Genomic DNA, 16,982 nt, shown 5'->3' on the forward strand with positions numbered 1-16,982 from the left:
CCTTGATCTTTTTCAGGCTTTTTTTATACTTTTTTGTGCATTTTTTGCTGTGGTTTTGGCATGCTAGATTTATTGGAAAAAAAAGTCCTATCCCATAGAATCGGGTTTTAGCACAAAGAATGTAGAAAAACATGATACCTGCATTTTTGGTGCCTTTTTTCAGCGTTTTTTCACCACCCATTCAAGTCAATGGGTGAAAAATGCTGAAAGAAGTGACATGCTCTATGTCCAAAAAAACCATGCAAAGCAAAAATATTGATAACAAAAATTCCATTGTGGGTGCATGAGAGTTCTGAAATCTCATAGGCTTTGCTGGTGCTGTAAAACACAGCTAAAAATTAGCATAAAAAAATCTGAAAAACTCAGCAAAGATACCTAGTGTGAACCTAGCGTGAGGGCTCATACTCACTTGCGAGAGACTCGCACAAAAACCTGGCACTGCCACCGGCACACATACCGGAGCGTGTGGCTACATGTATTTCTATGCAGACGCATGCTTCGGTCCGAGTGCTGGCAGTAGTCCCATGTATTCATGGGAGTCTCTCGCAAGTGATTGAGCCCTTACTCTTGACTTTGTGTAGCCTCTTATCAAAGATGCAGAAAACTGTGTCCAATCGCTCTTTTATGATGACTAAAAAGACAGGCATTGCCGGATCATAGGCAATATGACACTCACAGTGTCTCCATCTGCCTCATTATAGGGAATATTCCACCTGAGATTCCTTCCGAATCACGTTTTTCAGAGATTTACATGGAATCCCCAGTCAGCGTAGGACATAGGATAAATGTGCGTCGAGCCTTGCTGCGATCTTTGGGAGGCAGAATGAACAAATCAATAGCAGGTAAAGAATTGGTTTTATTTATTTTTTATGCCATTCTTTCAGCGGTTTAAATGGTAAGGTGGGTTTATTCTTTGGGTCAGTGCGATTACAGCTATATCAGATTTATATCAGTTTATTTTGTCACACACGATAAATTGATTTTTTTACAAAACAACGTTTTTGCATCTTCATATTTTGAGTGCTATAATTTTTATATATTTCTGCCGACAGTCATATGAGGGCTTTTTTTTTTCTGCGGGACAAGTTAACATTTTTATTGGCACCATTTTTGGGCACATAACTTTTTTTTTATCGCTTTCTATTCCTATTTTTGGGAGGCAGAATGGAAAAAAGATCAATTCAAGAATTGTTTGTTGGGTTTATTTTTAATGTCGTTCGTGTGGTAAAAGTGATCCTGCTGCTTTATTCTTTAGGTCAGTAAAATTACAGCAATATGATATTTATATATTTTTTTAATCAGGTAAGATGAGCTCCTGGTGGAGATCACACGGGTACCACTGTTGTTGCGAGGACATATCGGTACATCCATTTGCAGGGACAAGCTATGAGCAACACCCTCTTGTAAAAACTATAAAAAGTAGCCCTAAAATAGCCTTATATCTCTGGAACACTATGGAAGACCCCCCCTGAAAAAAATGGAATACTCAGAGGAGCACCAGGAATAAAATAAGAGCAACCAAGTGGCTACTTTTGACCTGATGACGGTTTCTCTTTATGTGCTGCTGCGTATTACAAGTTACAACAGAACATATTTCACAAGTGTTCTTTTCAATTAAAATTACTTTCTAACCTTCAATTTTATAGTCTTAGTGAAAGGCTTTAGAAGCTCTTTAGAAATTAGCTAAAACATCAATGTTTTGACAGATTTTTCCTTAATTAAGTGCTTTTTACCATTTTGATGATGTGAAGATGCAATCAGTCTAAGATTTAATGTGTGCCATTTTTAAGAAAATGTTTCAGATTTTTTAAGATAATTATCACTGATTATAAAAACTTTGATCCATGAAGACTGCATTTAAAATCCACGTGTGCGAGCAGTTTCAGTATGTAATCTACAATACTTAATTTCTGATCCATTATTTGGGAATTTAAATATACATTTCTATGAATATTTCAGGATTGCTTTCAATATTTCTCTCATATTGTATATATGTAGTAGGTACAGTTGTGGCCAAAAGTATTGACACCCCTGCAATTCTGTCAGATAATACTCAGTTCTTCCTGAAAATGATTGCAAGCACAAATTCTTTGGTATTATTATCTTCATTTAATTTGTCTTAAATGAAAAAGCACAAAAAGAATTGTCCTAAAGCCAAATTGGATATAATTTCACACCAAACATAAAAAAGAGGGTGGACAAAAGTATTGGCACTGTTCGAAAAATCATGTGATGCTTCACTAATTTGTGTAATTAACAGCACCTGTAACTTACCTGTGGCACCTAACAGGTGTTGGCAATAACTAAATCACACTTGCAGCCAGTTGACATGGATTAAAGTTGACTCAACCTCTGTCCTGTGTCCTTGTGTGTACCATATTGAGCATGGAGAAAAGAAAGAAGACCAAAGAACTGTTAGAGGACTTGAGAAACCAAATTGTGAGGAAGCATGAGCAATCTCAAGGCTACAAGTCCATCTCCAAACACCAGAATGTTCCTGTGTCTACCGTGCGCAGTGTCATCAAGAAGTTTAAAGCCCATGGCACTGTGGCTAACCTCCCTAGATGTGGACGGAAAAGAAAAATTGACAAGAGATTTCAACGCAAGATTGTGCGGATGTTGGATAAAGAACCTCGACTAACATCCAAACAAGTTCAAGCTGCCCTGCAGTCCAAGGGTACAACAGTGTCAACCCGTGCTATCCGTCGGCGTCTGAATGAAAAGGGACTGTATGGTAGGAGACACAGGAAGACCCCACTTCTTACCCCGAGAAATAAAAAAGCCAGGCTGGAGTTTGCCAAAACTTACCTGAAAAAGCCTAAAACGTTTTGGAAGAATATTCTCTGGACAGATGAGACAAAAGTAGAGCTTTTTGGGCAAAGGCATCAGCATAGAGTTTACAGGAGAAAAAAAGAGGCATTCAAAGAAAAAAACACGGTCCCTACAGTCAAACATGGTGGAGGTTCCCTGATGTTTTGGGGTTGCTTTGCTGCCTCTGGCACTGGACTGCTTCACCGTGTGCATGGCATTATGAAGTCTGAAGACTACCAACAAATTTTGCAGCTTAATGTAGGGCCCAGTGTGAGAAAGCTGGATCTCCCTCAGAGGTCATGGGTCTTCCAGCAGGACAATGACCCAAAACACACTTCAAAAAGTACTAGAAAATGGTTTGAGAGAAAGCACTGGAGACTTCTAAGGTGGCGAGCAAAGAGTCCAGATCGGAATCCCATAGAACACCTGTGGAGAGGTCTAAAAATGGCAGTTTCGAGAAGGCACCCTTCAAATATCAGGGATCTGGAGCAGTTTGCCAGAGAAAAATGGTCTAAAATTCCAGCAGAGCATTGTAAGAAACTCATTGATGGTTACTGGAAGTGGTTGGTCGCAGTTATTTTGGCTAAAGGTTGTGCAACCAAGTATTAGGCTGAGGGTGGCAATACTTTTGTTTGGCCCATTTTTGGAGTTTTGTGTGAAATGATCAATGTTTTGCTTTTTGCTTCATTCTCTTTTGTGTTTTTTCATTTAAGACAAATTAAATTAAAATAATAATACCAAAGAATTTGTGTTTGAGATCATTTTCAGGAAGAAACTGAGTATTATCTGACAGAATTGCAGGGGTGTCAATACTTTTGGCCACAACTGTATGTGCGAATCTTAACCCCTTCATGCCGCAGCCCTTTTTTTTGTTTTTGTTTTTCGCTCCCCTTCTTCCCAGAGCCATAACTTTTTTGTTTTTCCATCAATATAACCGAGTGGAGGCTTGTTTTTTGTGGGACGAGTTGTACTTTTGAACACCACCAATGGCTTTACCATGTTGTGTACTTGAAAATGGGAAAAAAATTCCAAGTTCTGTGAAATTGCAAAAGAAGTGCAATTCCACAACAGCTTTTTGGCTATTTTTAACGATGATCACCAAATGCTAAAACTGACCTGCCATTATGATTCTCCAGGTCTATTACAAGTTCGTAGACACCAAACATGTCTAGGCTGTTTTTTATTTAAATGGTGAAAAAAAATCCCACATTTGTTAAAAAAATGTGCGTAATTTTCCGAGATCCGTAGCGTCTCCATTTTTCGTGATCTAGGGCTGGGTCAGGGCTTATTATTTGTGTACCGAGCTAACGTTTTTACCATTTTGGTGTGGATACAATCTTTTGATCACCTGTTATTGCATTTTAATGCAATGTTGTGGTGGTCAAAAAAATGTAATTCTGGCCTTTTTTTATTTTCATTTTTTTCGCTACACCGTTTACCGATCAGGTTTTCTTTTTATAGCTTGATAGATCAGGCTATTCTGAATGCAGCGATACCAAATATGTGCATTTATTTTTTTTAATTGTTTTATTTTGAATAGGGTGAATGGGGGTGATTTGAATTTTTTATATTTTTTTATTTTTGTAATATTTTTTAAAACATTTTTTTACTTATTGCATGTTTCAATAGTCTCCATGGGAGACTAGAAGCTGCAGTTGTCTGATTGCCTTTGCTACACACAGGCGATGATCAGATCGCCTGTGTGTAGCAGAATTGCTCACTTGCTGGGCGGCGCTCATAGCAATTCAGCAATGAAAACCACAGTAGTATCCTGCAGACCCTGGAATGACATGCCAACCCATCGGTGACCCATGGTCATGTGACACAGGCGCCGATGGGTGGAATTAGTGACGCACTTCCGGCATGATCATATTAAATGCAAGATTGACTGCGGCATTTAATGGGTTAACAGCGGCGGGTGGATCGTGATTCCACCCACAGCTGTTAATGGCACATGTCATCTGTTGAAAACAGCTGACTTGTGCTCAGAAAGATGTGGGCTCAGCAGCAGAGCCCACATCAAAGGGAGGACCATGATTTGCGCAGTACTAGCATGGCGCACGACATGAAGGAGTTAAAATTGAAATTTGCCAGATTTGACAAATTTTGTCAGAAAATTTGATTGACAGTGAATTGAATGTATAGCCAACGGTTGCTTTGAAAAATGAGTATGACACTGTTGTCTTTTACTCACACAATAATTTTCTTTGCTGCTCTGCTGTCACATTGTGAACCACAACAATTGTGAACACAGCCTTACAGTTTCTTCATTGGTTCATGGCTTTTACTTTGTATCTCTAAAGCTAAACTATGAGTTGTGATGTCATTTCACTATCCAGATTCTTCCTAAATTGGCTGCTGCATTTCCTTCGTCTGCTTTTATTCACTCTATTATAATCCCTGTTGTTTGGCAGTGATATACCATGTGTGGTAATCGCTTTGAAAGGCATTATGGAGAAGCCCATCCAAGGTCATGTAATACTTCTCCAACTGATTAAATCGGCATGTGTAAAAGGTTGATAATCATTTTAAGTAATTTGTGAAAAGTGAATCACAACTAGTTTGAATTTTCAGTGTTTAGGAAATTCCTAAAAATTAAATTAAATTTGATGATCTTTATCCATGTAGGTATTTTCCTCTTATCTTGTTTTATTTTTGTTCTCTTCCTAGAGCATATTAAGAATTTAACCAGATCCCCTTCAACATAGAACAGTAATCGTGAATTCGTGATTTAAAAGCATCAAAACTAAATTGTGGAAACTTTGCCACAATGGTTATATTGAATGCTACACTTTGATTTCTTTTTCCTTTGTTCCACCCTGTAGATCTGCAGCCTCATGAGAGGAGGAATTGCCGAGAGAGGTGGAGTAAGGGTTGGACATCGCATCATTGAGATCAATGGACAAAGTGTGGTGGCCACAGCTCATGAAAAGATTGTCCAAGCGCTTTCCAATTCAGTAGGGGAGGTGAGTAGTTTCTCTTTGTGGGGCTGCTGGGTTATTATAACACAAGGCATTCAGCATTCATAGCTGATCAATGCTTGCCAGTCATTGGCGCGTCTTTAAATACACATTTTATATTCGCCTTTTTTTATTTTATTGTTTGCAATTTTGCTTGGAGCACTCTCTGTACATGGAGATATAATGGATCCCGTTTACACGGAAGGGTACATGCTGCTTGACTATTGTTAATGGGACTGTAATATCCCTATCTTGGTTACAGGGGCAGCGGACATAAGGATTAACTCTCTGCTGCAATGAATTGAGATGTTCAGTTCTGTGAATATATTCTTTCATTTGTGAGCTGCTTCAGACAGATATGAAAATATTAGATATCCAAGTCAGTCTCCACAGCCCTGATATCCTGTGTTCTGCTGCATTGTGCAGCCTAAGGCTTTGAACATTTTATCTTAGATGTTTCATTGATGAGATAAATTGATATTCAAAAGCGGTGAAGAAGAAAGGATTTTAGGTTTTCAAAAAAAAAAGTATAAAACCCATTTAGTTCACAGTGCCATTTTTTTCTGCCGTTCTGTTATGTATGGTTCATTGCGATAAAGGAGGACAGATGAGGTTGCTATCATTTTTTATTCATGTGTGGCCATAAAATTCTATGAAATCAATAGGAGGCATGGCACTGCTATTTGTATGATTAACAGGCTGAGGAAATGAGAAAATGAGTGACTGCAAATATAATTCTTAGTAGAAAAGAAACAGTCTAGACATCACATATTAATTAATATAGCATCTGTGCATGTTTAGATACATCTATCCTCAAATTTCATAGAGGATTCATTTTCTCACAGTACAAATGCTATACATTATTGTAACATGCTAGTAAAATCCAACGCCTGCAAAGATGAGGCAGCACTCATAATATAGATGCAATTCGTTCCAGGTGTTTATTCCAGTAGTGTCATTGTTTCTGTTACAAGGCTTTATCAAGCATCCCGATGCGTTGCTCTATTGCTCCTATGTACAGTCGCTGGAAAGCAACAAAAAATGATAGAGATGTGAAATCTGCTCCAAATAAAAGAAAAACTCTCCCAGTTTCATACCTATTCAGTGCATTTTGATGTGGGCTCCATTTGTTGCCCTACACACATCCAAACGATAGTGAAGTTCTTGCCACACACGGGTAAGGACGTCTGGTGTAACAGAGTGAATAACGTCTGTTCGTTGCTTCACATTACCCCAAAAGTAAAAGTCTAAGGGCGTCAGATCCGGGGATCGTGTATACTTTCCAACAACTGGTCAAAAGTGCACCATGACTTTGCAGACACACTGTATATGAAAAAGTAGGTGACATCATATGCAAAGTCAACCCACTGGAACCCATAGGTCATGACCGGTCAAAATATTGAATCGCTAATTGCTCTCCAAAATTACTATACGTATTAGCATATAAAACACAACACGGATAAAATAATTTTGGAAAAACAAGTGCATACTTTGAAATGAATCTGCTTCCAAGCGTGCTCTTTAGGTAGGATGGTGGCCTGGGATGTGTAGATGCTGGAAGTGTCTAAGCTGATTTGATGTGGTCTGTAGGTACCACAGTCTCAATAATCATTAGTGCCATGGGCATCAAAATAGGCATGGGTGTGGACGGCAGAATATCTTTGTCTGCACATTGTGGCGCATGCACATAGAGCGCCATGAATTAGGTTAATATCATATGTATACTGTAAATGAGATATAGGGTCATAGGTATGATACTAATGACTGAATACTTTGCATATCTATCTGTGATTTAAGATGAACTGTCATGATTCTTTTTAGCCATATCCAGAACAGAATGAAGAATAAAATATCTATGTTTCCAAAAATAAAGTCATGTAAATAGCAGCGAATGGCTAATGGGATGCGGGCACTGTCCACTTACAGCCTCCATCACATCTCCTCTGATGCTTCTGATATCTATATACACCTCCAGTGGTTACCAGCCCCTCTATACAACATGATTGGAAGTCATTAATTTGAAGGTCCACACTTATTTTTTCCACAATATATTGGCTTAGAAGCTTGCTTTTATATGTTACCTTTATGTTATTATTATGTCTATTGTTTATTTTGATGAGCTATTAGCATTTTTCTATTTTGAGAGGTCATAACAAATGTCCTCTATGGACAGTTCCTGTGGGTTAGCTTCCTGTAAAATGTCACTTTCATAGATATCTACTATATAATCGTCTAATCTGGCCGTGAATTGGCGCGGCATTCGAACAACGCATGCCACCGCTACCATCGGGAGATCTACGGCGCTAGCCGCTGATCTCCTGACAGTTGCGCGGGTCATCTCCAGCTGAATGGAGGTCAGCGTTGACGCAGCCGGGAGATGACCGGAACAGCGCTCAATGTACGGATGGTACCCAGAGTCCGGAGGCCCTGGGTACCATAAACTTGTAAAAACTAGAATTAAAATAAAAGATAGTGATATACTCACTTTCCGACGGTCCCCCGGACTCTTTCCCAGTTACTCCGATCCCAGTAATGCTTTACTCAAAAGACCGCTAATGACGTCGAGCTCTCGTGATAGCGACGTCATCTCCAGTCCTTCGTGCTAAGCATTACTGGGACTAGAAGATGCTGGGAGGGTGGAGAGGACATCGAGGGTCATCGGAAGGTGAGAATAACCTTTTTTTAAAATTTTTTTAAATTATTTTTTACATTCTATTTTTTGCGATTGATGCTGCATAGGCAGCATCAATAATAAAAAGTTGATCACAATTGTCAAACACTATGCTTGACAAGTGTGACCAACTTGTCTATCACATTCCTAGCGATGCTTCAAATTGATTGGAATGCACTTGAATTCCACACGTGAAAATCGCGTGAAAAATGCATGTTTTCCGCTGGAAAACGAATGCGAATTCGCATGCGTTTTTCTCACAGCGGGAGTTGCGGAAATGCTGCGGAAATTTCCACAGCATTTCTGCAAAGTGGCTACTTAGCCTCAGTGTGACACGCAGCAGCGACCAGGCCGGCGCTGTGAGATTGTCGATCATGGTGGATCGTTCTGTACCATCTTTTGTATGTCGGTCTCCCGCTGGCCATATTCTAGAATACCCGATGCATTAGAATCGGGCCACCATCTAGTATATGTATAACATCACAGTGCTATGTTCTGCGCTATTGAGTATATGAATATACCGTATTTTGCAGATTATAAGACACACCGGATTATAAGACGCACCCCAAATTTTGAGGAGAAAAATAGGAAAACTTTTCTTAATAAAATGGTGGTGCCTCTTATAATCCATGTGTCTTATTGCTTACTGGGTAAAAATGGCAGCGGTGCTCTGAGGTGAGGGGGGGGCTCCACCAGCATTTGATGAAAGCTCGGAGCCCCCACATATCCATAACTACATATATATATATACATATATATTTTTATAAAATCAGTAAAAATTTTAAAAAAATTTGAAAAAAAGTAAAAAAAATTAAAAAAAACAAGTTTAAATCACCCCCTTTTCTCCCAATTTGAAAATAAAGATATTAAACAAGCAGAAAAAATACACATATCAGGTATTGTCACATTCAAAAAAGTTCTGTCTATCAAAATATAAAAGCACCCCAATCGGTAACCACCGTAAAGGTAAAAAATTCAAGAACGCCAAAATTATGGGGTTTTTTGGTCTCCACAATTCAACAAAACATGCTGTAACAACTGATTAAAAAGTTACATCTATCGCAAAATGGTAATAATAAAGACAATGTCTCGCCCTGCGAAAAATAAACAGCCACACAGCTCCATCGGACGAAAAATAAAAATGTTACGAGTCTCAGAAAATGTCCACACAACTCCAAAAATGTTTTTTTTGCAAACTTCAGGGGGATTTTTTCACCACTAAAATAATAAAAAACTAGACATGTCTGGTATCGCACTGATGAGGAGAATGATATTGCATGGACATTTTTACATCAAAAATATACACCTTAAAAACAATTCCAAAAAATAACATCGGAATTGTTTTTTTCACAATTTCACCGCACTTGGAATATTTTTCTCATTTTCGAATACACTATGTGGTAAAATAAATGGTGTAATTCAAAAGTACAAGTCGACCTGCAAAAAATAAACTACCATATGTCCATGTGGAGAAGGGGAGGAATGAAAAAATGGAATAGGCTACGGAGTGAAGGGGTTAAGGATATTGTATATACCAGTGCAATGTTAGCAAAACAAACACTGCCTTTCTGGTCTAAGGATAAAACAGAACATAATGTATGGCACAGTCCGTCTTGTTGTGGGACTCCGCCTGCTCAGGAATAAACACTCAGGCCAGAGTCACACATGCGAGAAACTGGCACGAGTCTCACGTCTCAGTACCCGACACTGCCGCCAGCACACGGGACCGGAGTGTTCAACTGCATAGAAATATATGCAACCACACACTCCGGTACCAAGTGCTGGCAGCAGTGACGTGTATTGAGATGTGAGACTCGTGCGAGTTTCTCGCAGGCGTGACTCCGGCCTCAATGAGCCAGAAGGCTGTGTATTTATCCTCTGAACTTCAACCACTCTACAGCTATTCAATCAACCTAGCCCTAAACATGGCCGATTAACCCCTCTGTCACTGTATGTATATATATATACACTCACTGGCCACTTTATTAGGTACACCATGCTAGTAACGGGTTGGACCCCCTTTTGCCTTCAGAACTGCCTCAATTCTTCGTGGCAGAGATTCAACAAGGTGCTGGAAGCATTCCTCAGAGATTTTGGACCATATTGACATGATGGCATCACACAGTTGGCGCAGATTTGTCGGCTGCACATCCCTGATGCGAATCTCCCGTTCCACCACATCCCAAAGATGCTCTATTGGATTGAGATCTGGTGACTGAGGAGGCCATTTGAGTACAGTGAACTCATTGTCATGTTCAAGAAACCAATCTGAGATGATTCGAGCTTTATGACATGGCGCATTATCCTGCTGAAAGTAGCCATCAGATGTTGGGTACATTGTGGTCATAAAGGGATGGACATGGTCAGCAACAATACTCAGGTAGGCTGTGGCGTTGCAACGATGCTCAATTGGTACCAAGGGGCCCAAAGAGTGCCAAGAAAAAATTCCCCACACCATGACACCACCACCACCAGCCTGAACCGTTGATACAAGGCAGGATGGATCCATGCTTTCATGTTGTTTACGCCAAATTCTGACCCTACCATCCGAATGTCGCAGCAGAAATCGAGACTCATCAGACCAGGCAACGTTTTTCCAATCTTCTACTGTCCAATTTCGATGAGCTTGTGCAAATTGTAGCCTCAGTTTCCTGTTCTTAGCTGAGAGGAGTGGTACCCAGTGTGGTCTTCTGCTGCTGTAGCCCATCTGCCTCAAAGTTCGACGCACTGTGCGTTCAGAGATGCTCTTCTGCCTACCTTGGTTGTAACGGGTGGCAATTTGAGTCACTGTTGCCTTTCTATCAGCTCGAACCAGTATGCCCATTCTCCTCTGACCTCTGGCATCAACAAGGCATTTCTGGCCACAGAACTGCCGCTCACTGGATTTTTTTTCTTTTTCGGACCATTCTCTGTAAACCCTAGAGATGGTTGTGCGTGAAAATCCCAGTAGATCAGCAGTTTCTGAAATACTCAGACCAGCCCTTCTGGCACCAACAATCATGCCACGTTCAAAGGCACTCAAATCACCTTTCTTCCCCATACTGATGCTCGGTTTGAACTGCAGGAGATTGTCTTGACCATGTCTACATGCCTAAATGCACTGAGTTGCCGCCATGTAATTGGCTGATTAGAAATTAAGTCTTAACACACAGTTGGACAGGTGTACCTAATAAAGTGGCCAGTGAGTGTATATATATATATATATATATATATATATACACTGTATATGCTCCATCAGCAGTATATTGATTTTTCCCACAATTGCATTCAAGATTTCTCCCACACATCCTCCTACTCAGGAACTCTCTACCCCAACATATCAGACTCTCACCTACCATGAGAACCATCAAAAAGAACCTGAAGACCTACCTCTTCCGACAAGCCTACAACCTCCAGTAACCACTGATTGACCAAACTGCTGTACGAACAGCTCTACCCTCACCTACTGTATTCTCACCCATCCATTGTAGATTGAGAGTCCTCGCGGACAGGGTCCTATGTCCTCCTGTACCAGTCATGACTTGGATCGTTTAAGATTACTTGTTTTTATTATGTATACTCCTTCTCACATGTAAAGCGCCATGGAATAAATGGCGCCATAGTAATAAATAATAATAATAATAGAGAGATATGGCACCCCCATTAATTGGATGCTTTCCCTAACTCTCCCTATTACGCCCTATAAATGTAATAAGATAATAAGATACCTTAATATAAAGGCTTTATGTGAGGTTAGGCCACAACAGTAAAAATGTATGTCTATAGATATTTATAGTTAGATAGCAAATAACTTATTAGTTTATTTTGTCTCCGCATCCATTAGGTTCATCGGAAGTAGAGATGAGCGAACCTGAACTTAAAAGTTCAGGGTTCTGGCCTGACAGTTGGTCTCCAGTGCTAATCACTGGACATGGACTTCTTCTGGAAGTCCTTTGCAATGTTCAGAGAGCCGGAGGAAGTCCGGGAGGAGAGGGGGAATTTTCAACTTCAAAAGTTAGGGTCCCCATTGTTTTCAATGGGGTCCGGGTTCTGGTTCAAGTTCAGGTACAGTTCTGGTCCCTGAAGCTGAATTTTGGAATAAAGCTCTGGTCGGGTACCAGTAACTAGAGTTGAGCGAAACAGGTCGAAAAATTTCAAAAGTCGCCGACTTTTATCAAAGTCGGGTTTCATGAAACGAAACCCGACCCTAGGATGAGGTCGGCCACGAGGTCGGCGACTTACGCGCCAAAGTCGCGTTTCAAAAGTTTGTTTTGCGCTCTTTTACAGCCAATCAGGACCCACGGACACTGTGGGCAACGTGATGACATAGGCAGGGGTCACCACCATCTTTCAGAAGGGCATGCAAGTGATTGGCTTGCTTTGGTGGGCGTCACAGGGGGTATAAAAGGGCGTGCACGCCGACCGCCATCTTACTTCTGCCGATCTCAGTATAGGGAGAGGTTGCTGCTGATTCTGTAGGGAGAGCGTTAGGCAGGGAAGAAGACAAAAAAACTGCTTCTGCTGCTAGCGATTTGGCCTGCACAACACACCAGTCACTGTGTGTGCAGTGCAAGGGGAGGCTATATTGTGGTGTATCAGTGGTGTTGGTTGTTGGGCTGCCTTTTAAGGCTTCCTGACAGGCTGGCATTGCTGTTTACCCACTGCTCCGCAAACTGCTTTTTTAAAAGCAATCCCAATTTTTTTTTTTGTCCTGCTGAGAAGAAAAAAAAACTGCTTCTGCTGCTAGCAATTTGGCCTGCACAACACACAAGTCACTGTGTGTGCAGTGCAAGGGGAGGCTATATTGTGGTGTATCAGTGGTGTTGGTTGTTGTGCTGCCTTTTAAGGCTTCCTGACAGGCTGGCATTGCTGTTTACCCACTGCTCCGCAAACTGCTTTTTTAAAAGCAATCCAATCTCCCTTATCCTGTAGTCACTTTGGTCACAGCTGTGCCATCGAGCCTGTCACATAGCGCTCAGATATTCATTGGGCCTCACACAATCCACAAGTGTCCAGTGTCCAAAAGTGTGTGCAGAGATTCAAAATCTCCCTTATCCTCTCGTCACTTTGGTCACAGCTGTGCCATCGAGCATGTCAACTAGCGCTCAGATATTCATTGGGCCTCACACAATCCACAAGTGTCCAGTGTCCAAAAGTGTGTGCAGAGATTCAAAATCTCCCTTATCCTCTTGTCACTTTGTTCACAGCTGTGCCATCGAGCCTGTCACATAGCGCTCAGATATTCATTGGGCCTCACACAATCCACAAGTGTCCAGTGTCCAAAAGTGTGTGCAGAGATTCAAAATCTCCCTTATCCTCTCGTCACTTTGGTCACAGCTGTGCCATCGAGCCTGTCACATAGCGCTCAGATATTCATTGGGCCTCACACAATCCACAAGTGTCCAGTGTCCAAAAGTATGCGCAGAGATTCAAAATCTCCCTTATCCGCTCGTCACTTTGTTCACAGCTGTGCCATCGAGCCTGTCACATAGCGCTCAGATATTCATTGGGCCTCACACAATCCACAAGTGTCCAGTGTCCAAAAGTGTGTGCAGAGATTCAAAATTTCCCTTATCCTCTCGTCACTTTGGTCACAGCTGTGCCATCGAGCCTGTCACATAGCGCTCAGATATTCATTGGGCCTCACACAATCCACAAGTGTCCAGTGTCCAAAAGTGTGCGCAGAGATTCAAAATCTCCCTTATCCTGTAGTCACTTTGGTCACAGCTGTGCCATCGAGCCTGTCACATAGCGCTCAGATATTCATTGGGCCTCACACAATCCACAAGTGTCCAGTGTCCAAAAGTGTGTGCAGAGATTCAAAATCTCCCTTATCCTCTCGTCACTTTGGTCACAGCTGTGCCATCGAGCCTGTCACATAGCGCTTAGATATTCATTGGGCCTCACACAATCCACAAGTGTCCAGTGTCCAAAAGTGTGCGCAGAGATTCAAAATCTCCCTTATCGTCTCGTCACTTTGGTCGCAGCTGTGCCATCGAGCCTGTCACATAGCGCTCAGATATTCATTGGGCCTCACACAATCCACAAGTGTCCAGTGTCCAAAAGTGTGTGCAGAGATTCAAAATCTCCATTATCCTCTCGTCACTTTGGTCACAGCTGTGCCATCGAGCCTGTCACATTGCGCTCAGATATTCATTGGGCCTCACACAATCCACAAGTGTCCAGTGTCCAAAAGTGTGTGCAGAGATTCAAAATCTCCCTTATCCTCTCGTCACTTTGGTCACAGCTGTGCCATCGAGCCTGTCACATAGCGCTCAGATATTCATTGGGCCTCACACAATCCAAAAGTGTCCAGTGTCCACAAGTGTCTGCAGAAATTCAAAATCTCCCCTGTCCTATAGACACCTTGTACCTTGTTTTACATTACTATATAGTTTGTTGGATTTTGTCTACATTTCTACCAAAAATGAGGAAGGCTGGTGGAAGAGGCCGTGGAATTGGGTGGGGGTTGGCAGCTGGTAATGATGGTGTTGGTGGTGGATCTGATGGTAGTGGCAAGAGCAAAATAGGACCGAATGCAGGAGGTGTTGAGCCTGCGTCATCGTCTGGCTACATAAGGCCTCAAACGCTTAGTTTTCTAGGAGTTGGCAAACCGCTTTTAAAGCCAGAGCATCAGGAAAAAGTTTTGTCTTACATTGCTGACTCAGCTTCCAGCTCTATCGCCTCCTCTTCTTCAGTTGTAAAAAGTAAAAGCACTGAGTCGTCATTGGAGGCTCATGTTCATGAACCACACCTTTCCTTGTGTCCTTCACCCCAACCAAGATTGACGGATGACGCAGGCCATACTACTGATTACTCCATGGAGCTGTTTTCACATACCATGCCTGGATTATCAAGTCAAATGGTGAATTACCCAGGCCAAGATGAATCTGACATGGAGTGCACTGATGCACAGCCGCTGATGGATGATTCTGCTGGTACATTCACTCAGAGCACTACATTGTCCTCGCAGTGTACAGAGCCAGATTCTGACCCTGATGAGACTCAGGTGCCCCTTCCCGCACACTATACCACCATACACGGTGACACAGAGGAAGGTGCACATGACATAGAAGAGGAGGTGATGGATGACCCAGTTGTTGACCCAGATTGGCATCCATTGGGGGAAGAGGGTGCTGCTTCCAATAGCTCAGATGAGGAGTATCCACAGCAGACATCGACATCGCAACAGCTGTTATCTGGCAGGCCCGTAGCACTTCAAAGACAGGTTCCAAACATCAAAAGAGTTGCTGGACAGCTTGTCCAGAGGGTCAAAAGATCACAGCGTGCTAGGCCGCAAAATGTCTGCCAAAGTAGGAAGAGTGCAGTGTGGCACTTTTTTGAACAAAATCCTCATGATCAGGCCAAGGTTATCTGTAAGAAGTGCGCAAAGACCTTTAGCCGAGGGAAAAATCTGAAAAATTTGAATACCAGTTGCATGCTTAGACATTTAACCAGCATGCACTTGCAAGCGTGGACACAACACCAAACCTCAAGTGCCACATGTGCAACTCATCACAACGAAGGTAGTCAGCAACGCTACATTGTTTCCCCCACTGTAAGCCCACCGGTTAGCACAGCAGCAAATGTTGAGGTGTCGTTGCAAGGCCACAGCAGTCAGGGAATCCCACTGTTATATCAACGAAAGACTGATTCTAGGCCATCAGAAAGAACACCAACTCCATCACCATCATCAACCCTCTCTCAGTCCGCCCTGTCCACCGCTACTTCCACCATATGCAGCTCTCAAGTCCAGCTCACCCTCCCAGACACTATGAATAGGTCAAGAAAGTACTCAGTCTCTCATCCGCGTACACTGGGTTTGAACGCCCACATTGCCAAACTAATCTCGTTTGAGAGGATGCCCTTTCGGTTGGTGGAAAGCACAGCTTTCCGCGAACTCATGGCCTATGCAGTACCACGCTATGACCTACCCAGTCGCCACTTCTTCTCTCGCAAAGCCATCCCAGCCCTCCACCATCATGTGAAAGACCGCATTGTCCATGCACTCAAGCAGTCAGTGAGCGGAAAGGTGCACCTCACAACTGATGCATGGTCCAGTCGGCATGGCCAGGGCCGTTACGTGTCCATCACTGCGCACTGGGTTAATGTGGTGGATGCAGGGTCCACAGGGGACAGCGGTGGTGGGACAGTGCTGCCTAGCCCACGGTATAGGAAACAGTTGGCTGTAGGCGTTCCACCCTCCTCCTCCTCCTCCTCCAGAAGCGAAAGCTCGTCCACAGAGCGCAGTCGTACGAGCACTCCATCTGCAGCTGCCACTGTTGCACACGATGTGTCCCCCTATCGAGCAGCTAGTGGAAAGCGTCAGCAGGCTGTGTTGCAGATGATGTGTTTGGGCGACAGACACACCGCCGAGGTGCTGGCCGAGTACTTGAAGCGACAAACTGAGTCATGGCTGGGCAGTGTACATCTTGAGGCAGGCAAGGTAGTTAGTGATAACGGCCGTAATTTTGTGGCAGCCATAGCCCTTTCAAAACTCAGCCACATACCTTGCTTGGCTCTCACCTTGAACCTGGTGGTGCAGTGCTTCCTCAAAAATT

General features: G+C 42.4%; 1 protein-coding gene across 5 annotated transcripts in view; it reads left to right on the top strand.

Moving 5' to 3' along the window:
• APBA2 (amyloid beta precursor protein binding family A member 2) overlaps window positions 1-16,982 on the top strand; it is a 791,677-nt gene that overhangs the window by 762,819 nt on the left and 11,876 nt on the right. For all 5 annotated transcript variants that reach the window (XM_073586917.1, XM_073586914.1, XM_073586913.1 and 2 more), the window contains one exon: window positions 5,637-5,777. In XM_073586917.1, the coding sequence (XP_073443018.1) occupies window positions 5,637-5,777 (141 nt within the window). The remainder of the gene's footprint in view (window positions 1-5,636; window positions 5,778-16,982) is intronic.

Source organism: Dendrobates tinctorius, unplaced genomic scaffold, assembly GCF_039654945.1.
Source record: "Dendrobates tinctorius isolate UK_male_01 unplaced genomic scaffold, ASM3965494v1 ptg000097l, whole genome shotgun sequence".
Lineage (NCBI taxonomy): Eukaryota > Metazoa > Chordata > Amphibia > Anura > Dendrobatidae > Dendrobates > Dendrobates tinctorius.